The 7,078-nt window shown below is 38.3% G+C and overlaps 2 protein-coding genes across 2 annotated transcripts; one reads left to right on the top strand and one right to left on the bottom strand.

Moving 5' to 3' along the window:
* Positions 1-303: 303 nt before the first annotated feature.
* Positions 304-1,338, bottom strand: LOC137976956 (alpha-1D adrenergic receptor-like). The gene has a single exon (XM_068824269.1). It carries the CDS (start codon positions 1,336-1,338, stop codon positions 304-306), a length of 1,035 nt encoding a protein of 344 aa, XP_068680370.1.
* Positions 1,339-4,324: 2,986 nt separating this feature from the next.
* LOC137975700 (neuropeptide FF receptor 2-like) lies at positions 4,325-6,322 on the top strand. Its single transcript, XM_068822855.1, has one exon. It carries the CDS (start codon positions 4,925-4,927, stop codon positions 5,999-6,001), a length of 1,077 nt encoding a protein of 358 aa, XP_068678956.1. The 5' UTR covers positions 4,325-4,924; the 3' UTR covers positions 6,002-6,322.
* The last annotated feature ends 756 nt before the right edge of the window (positions 6,323-7,078 follow it).

Here is a 7,078-nt window from a genome sequence, read left to right as displayed (position 1 = left end):
TTTTACTATAAATGCCCTTTGCAAACCGTTTCCGCGAAACGTGACTTATTCGTTGGCAATGGCGAAAAATACACAGGAATTGTTTCTTTTTTTGACCTCATTTATTTACCTTAAAGCATTACAGACGGATTATTTCCAGTATGAACAAAAAAGCACGAACTAATATCTTAGATTTTCCATATATACCTATTGTAGTGATATCATTTAGAGGATACGGTCCACTCTATAACTGCAATTCGGAAATTCATCAGTGCAGAGAACAGACCCCCATTTGAAACCTGACTGAGGCAAGAAAACCGGCTGTCACACTGTAGTTTCTCTCACCATAATGGGCGCCTTTTTTGGTGAATGACTTCCCCGTTTAAATTGACCATGAGTCTGATGCCTAAAACTGGCTGATTTTCCTGAGAATTCAAATGATCCAAAATTAGACCCCATGTCTGTCCGTTTACCCGCTGTTACTCGTCTCAATGTCGAGTTGCATTTCCGAGCAAGATTCGGTCGTTGACCATGCAACAAATCTGTTATTGCCTTCTTAAACTTTCTACTGACCAATGTGTACAAAAGCGGATTTATACAGGAATTAAGGTATGTCAAAGACTTGACGAGGTCCAACACTTCTGGGTTGATCGTGGATCTCATGGATTTGTTGGAGGAAAGAACTAAAATCAACACAAAAAATCCAACCCAGCATAAAATAAACATACTTATAACTAAAACCATTTGCTTGGCCGAGCGAACATCTCTCTTCAATTGAGTTCCACCGTTCCGTCGCAAATCACAGGTCCTTGTGGTAACTTGGTAAATCCTTACGTAGGAGAAAATAATTATTACCAACGGCAAGAAAAAGCTTATGGCGGTAATTAAAATACTCTTGTATGTCCAAGTAAGGTGTAGGAGGATTGAGAGAGCCAAAGATATCGCCCAAACTAAAACAATAACGGCTTTGGCGCGACCGGTCGTAAGTATCACTAAGTGTTTAAGTGGTGAGGTGACTGCAAGATATCTATCCAAGCTTACAAGGCAAAGATTCCAAATGGACGCGGTGCCGCAAACAATGTCCATAGATCGCCAAATATCGTAAAACACATCTCCACCAGGAAACCAATTGCCTTCCGAAATCCTCGACACCATGAAAATTGGCATTGAAAGCAAAGCCGTGAGAAGATCTGCGACGGACAACGATATCAGAAAATAGTTTGTAATGGTCCTCAGTTCTTTACAGAGACAAAACGCAGTTAGTACTAGAATATTACCGACTAAAGTTAACAAGATAAACGTTCCGATGAGAGAAGTTGTGATTATAACATGATGAACCTCTGGCGTTCGGGATTCCATATTTTTTTCAGTGCATGTGTGATTGAAGTCGTTCATTTCAGTCCTAAGGTAGAAAGTCTCTTTTTGTCAGTGTTAACTGGGTGGAAAATTTCCCAAGCCCTCAATTTGCATCTTTAACAAGCCAATGCAAATTTGGGTTATTCTTGGTGCTCGTTCAATTGGCAATGTTAAGTGAAAAGCGCAATGAATGTTACAGTATTTAATATACCCTACAGAAGTACACAATGCAAATTTTAATCTTGTAAAGTGGATTTTTGTCATGGTTAAGATAATTTATATTAATGTGGTTTTTCTGTCAGAACTGAGAAACTTTCTTTTCAGATACAGGCAAATCAGCTGCTTTCAACGCTATGTCCATATTCTTGTCAGCGATTAAGGCAATTATTGTTTGTGTCTGCCATTCAGTTTATATCTCGTTTTCACAACTTTCTCGTTGAACACTTAACTCAATTTCCATTGTAAACAGGGCAAGTCTCGTAAACTTGAACCTGTTCTCGTTGCCATGTGGTGGCTGCTGCGCCTAGATCCAATCCAATTTTTAGTACTTTTGAATGTTTGTGATTAAAAGAGAGTTGTTTGAAGAAAGGAGTGTTTAAGAGTAAAGAATTTGGATTGAGACGCAGAAACATTTCGGCATTGATTTATGTAGATCGCATATTAAAGCGCTGTTCAATCTGACATTTGGGCAACACTTTTACGCTAAAAGCCAAATTAGCAACTTCAATGGCTGGTGTTATTATTGGTGAAGGCCTTTCAATTACACCAGCCCATTTAGGTTTCTATTTTAACCTTGAATTTAATTACAACACACTAAAATGCTTTGCAATCGTGCTTAGTTAAAGCGTAATTCGGAAATCGCATTTAAATATTCCTTCCGGCAGCTATTCAGGCTAGGCTTTAGATTCATATCTGTACTTTGCTCAGTAGACTTCCAGCCTTTTGTCTTAAAATGAAATGTTTGACTCGCTCAATATGTGAGTGGAGACAACAGTCGGATGTAGTGTATCAGTGTTGACCATAACTAAACCTCCAGGATTCAGAGTCCTTTTAAAAATCAAATCACGGGCCCTTTATTGTATCATGAGTACTTTAAGAATTGTACAATACAGGTTATGCTTTCACTTTCTTTTATCTCGTTTGAGAACTATTAGACAGTAAGTGTGGGTGAAAATTTCAGTATATTTTATCATCATGCATTTTTTGTTCAAAAATGAGATCAAAGCGCAACCCTCGGAATGATAAATGAATGTCTAAGTTTTACATGTTATTCCGCTTATTACGCTATGATAGTATACTGTCTTATTTCTTGTCGATATACGAAGTTGTTCAGCATCATTTCGGTGCGCATTTAATTTGATCTCATCTGAGAAGCTAAAAACTCTCAAATGAAAACATTTAGAAGTGCTTGAAGTAGCAACATCCGCAATACACGAGCATCATACCGGCCGGGAAGCACTTAATATTTAAAGCGGCTACGAAGACTATGAAATTAACTTTTGTAGCTTGCGTTTTTATAAATGAGATATCACAACTCTCCGCTAACACTTCTTCAAATCGGAAAAGGAAACAACTTTATAAAGCACCTGTTAGGTTCACTAGCCTCGCTACCTCAGTTTTTCAGATCTCGCGTTGCCATTCAACATTAAAGCAATGAATTCGGTATCCAATTTGGTGTGTGTACATCTTAGAGGGCAGGGTGAGCATAGATTTCACGCATTTTTTCGTAAAGCAAATTTTGATTGCCTGGAACATAATTTCTTGTCACATGCATATACCGGTATATATGATGAACACTTGAATCATTGGGATCAACCGTTTCAACCGCAACCGGTTTAGGTTGAAGCGGTTGAGGTTTTCCCAACAGAACACTTTTTCAACCATTTTCGGTTGAAACGCGGTAACCTGGAAAATGTCATTACTAGACTTCTCCGCGTTGACAAATTGAGGTAAAAGCCCGCGAGATCCCCGTGTAAACGACAGCGGTCGCTGTCTATCCTTTTCAACTGTTTTAACCAATTTTGCTGCCGGTGGAAAAAGTTGATCAACCAAACCAACTAAGAACGGTTTTTCCTGATAGAACACCGAAAAAACCCCAACCAACCCAACTGTCTTGTCCTAGGATCAATTGTTTCACGCTGTCTTGTACGCGTGCGCAATCAGCTCCAGTCCTCCGCCGCCTATTTCAACGAGCCTTATTTTTTTCTCCTTTGGGAAAAAAAATAACATGAAAAATAAAAATGAAAATAAATTTAAATACAGAAAGAGGAAAATAATTTGAATGAAAACACTTGAACGCCGTAACCTTGCTGAAATTATTCGCGCGTCAGAGCGTCGAAATGTTCTAAAACATTTAATCTACTGTCACTATAGTTTTTTAAGGTTACTTGGACTAATATCCATTGAAAGTCGTCAATGGCAACGTTCATTTAGAAATTAACTTCCCCTAAGTCACGTTGGGTAGAGTGATGGAGGTTGGCCTCTACAAAGTTCCTAAGACAACTCAATGAACAATCTCTGTAAATAGACGAGGAAAATGTCATTCGGTACAAATTTTGAGGATTGATGCAATATCGCTCGTCACAGCGACTATGTCGACAATTTAGACTTACGGGATGATGTAATGTCAAGAACAGCTGGTTACTGCGCAAAAAAGAGTATTGCAAATTATAAGCAAGCCTCGTTTGGTTTATCCGGTTTTTTATGATTATGAACGTCATTCACTGATCAGTTGCATCGGCACAGTTTGATTTTCGCCTGAATTCAGCTCCCGCGGCTATTCTCCGTCACGGAATTCAACGCTGGATACCAAAAATTCAATAAAAACATCCGTGAAATGGGTTTCTATTTTGAAAATTAAAAAGATTTGTTTATCTTTTAAAGTTTATTCACTTTCCTTTTAATTTGTATTCGTATTCCGAGCTTAATTAAGACAGTTTAGACAGGTGAGGCTTTAAAATGATGCATGTGTCATTGAACGAAGAATACTGGTTTCGTTTAACTTGATGTGCATTTTAGCATCTGATCTTTATTCGTCAACGATGTCAAGGCGTTTATGACTCCAGTCTGTCCAAAAGGATTAGATGTTGTTCATTACAAGTGAGATATATGATTGCTGATAAGCCGGTGCCTTTGTGCCAGTTTCCTTTTTGACTACAATCTACTTTTATCATGCAGTCGGCGGGTGGCCGCTTACAGCTCCCTAATCAGGTATAAAACTGTTAGTTCTAAATAAGGTCCCAGCAAACGATAAACCGTCAACGCCATTGATGATTCGTTAGCATTGTTCTTTCTGCTCAGTTCTCAATCACAGTGGCCGTCGATGAGGTCTTTTATAACCACTGAAAAGTGAACGGATACTTGGCTCTCGTTTGTGACTTTTGGTATCAGAATCAAGTCACCCTGCAACTGCACACAAGTTCTGGACAATTAGAAACAAATTATACTGAACTGAAACTTGCGTACGGCCGCCTGGTGAACTGCACTTGAAAGGATATCCGGCTGTTGGTTACCGTCTCCATTTGCATTAGTTTGGAAAAATTCATTGAAGTTCTTGAAGCATTTTTACCGGTCTTTACACTGAAAAGCGATGAATTATTCCAATATGAGTACAAACGGCGAACCTGATAACCCGATTCAATGCATGCCCCAAAATCCTAACTCTGACTTTGCAAAAGCATGGAAGACATTTCTTTACTGTGTGATAATTCTCGTGTCACTTTCGGGAAACACCCTGGTTATTTTAGTGGTGTACAAGAAGCGACGAATGCGGACAACCACGAATTTCTTGATTGTTAACATGGCAAGCAGTGACTTTCTGATGGCGATTTTTGCTATGCCACCAACAATTCGCTCTATTTATACTGGGGAATATTTGATGGTCGAGGGAATATTAGCGCAGATAGTCTGCAAATTGATCACATTTTTCCAGCAAATATCCGTAGCAGTGTCAATCTTGTCGCTCACAGCCATCGCCTTCGATCGGTTTTTCGCAATTCTGCTTCCATTTCGGCGAGTCATAACTGTTCGCACCACAAATATTGTCATCTCGTTGATTTGGCTGTTTGGCATTGTCTTTGCTGCGCCAATTCTGTACACAAATAGGATAGCCGTTGAAGACGGTGAAGACAAAGGCGCTTATTGCCATGAAGTGTGGGAGCCTTTATTTAACAGTAGCAAAGCTAGTAAAGAATACACTTTGGTGTCTTTTGGATTCTTATACGCTGGACCACTCACTATCATAACAATGTTATATTCAGTCATCCTCGTTGAGCTTTGGCGAGGGAAATCGATGAATTTTCGCAGTAATGCAATTCAACGAGAGTGGGTTGATAAAGCAAATAGGAAAGTTTTGAAAATGTTGGTGACCGTAGTCATAATTTTCACGCTATTTTGGCTTCCAATTTGGATTTTTCAGTTCATGTATTTTGTTGGTAGTAATCCTTGTTTTATTCCTGAAATATTTCATTTTTTTGGGTATTTTTTTTGCCAAGCCACAAGCGCTGTAAATCCTCTGATCTTCGCAATTTTCAGTGAAAACTACAGGCAAGGATTTAAAGAGTGCTTACAAAATATAATTCACTGTCAAAGGTGGAAGACTTTCAGGCGCGATTCTGCTACCGACCGCCACAACAGAAGTGTTGAGATATATATGCAAGCTTTATGAAGGTGATTCTAGAAAAAACAAAAACAAAAAAAGGCCAATACAACAGTCCCATTACTCATCCTCCAGGCCCATTATTGTTAAAGAGAATTAGCAAGAAAAAAACGAGAAAAATCCCTTTCTTCTATTACAGTTTCTAGCTAGATATAATTAGACAATGCGGCTTTAAAAGATTTCGGAAGACCAAAGATACCTTTTAATCAGGTAGATTTTGTTTAGAATCAACTGTGGAGGATATTTTAATTATCTCTCCGGCAGTAGCCAAAGGCAGTATATTCGATTTGAATCATAATTTTTAAATTTATATTTTGGTGTTCTAGATAGATTCAACGAGAAAAACTTAATATTAGCTACCGTCTCTGCCGTGTTTTCTAATGACGTAGTGTGGGAGCCGTTTTTAAGTGGGAGTGTTAAAGTTATTTATCCTTTAACCCAAAAGATAATTCTTGGCACAGTTCCGTTCATTGTCGTATAATATTCGATAGGATATCCCCACTAATCGCGTTTCAAAAATGCTAATAGTAATAATAATGCCGTTTCTGCCAGTTTTCAGTAATTTTGTAATATTTATGAACTTCTAAACCGTAATTGGAGTGATATAGGAGCTCCCATTTCAAGGAGCGGTCCACGATTACTTAATGATAAAACCACACTTTTTATTTTGCTTGAGAGCTTGAATCCGGAGACAAGTGAATATCTCTCTAGAGATTATCAGCCAAAAATAGCAGGAAATGATAGGAAATAAAGTAAATATGCCTGCCATTTACACCGAAACTCAAACTGAAGAAAACTCACACTGAATCGACCTTGCATTATGATTTGTATTTGGTAAGGTTCAAATTGATTTTCAGGTCAATCTTTGTAAAACTGGCCTGGATTAATCATCGAACTGGTGTCATGTGAGCTCAAATGTCATAGTTACTAAACCTTTCCAAAGGCATATTTTTTTATTATATGTGAAAGCCACAAAACGTGTCCGCTCTCATTGGCAAATACCGGGTTACAAAACGTTTATCAGTATATATCAATATTTCGAGGTTTTATCATTATGGGCGTTTCCCATCACTCATGTTTATATGC

This window comes from Montipora foliosa, chromosome 11 (genome assembly GCF_036669935.1).
Source record: "Montipora foliosa isolate CH-2021 chromosome 11, ASM3666993v2, whole genome shotgun sequence".
NCBI lineage: Eukaryota > Metazoa > Cnidaria > Anthozoa > Scleractinia > Acroporidae > Montipora > Montipora foliosa.
The sequence above is the reverse complement of the archived record's forward strand: the minus strand, read 5'-3'. Positions and strand labels throughout refer to the sequence as shown.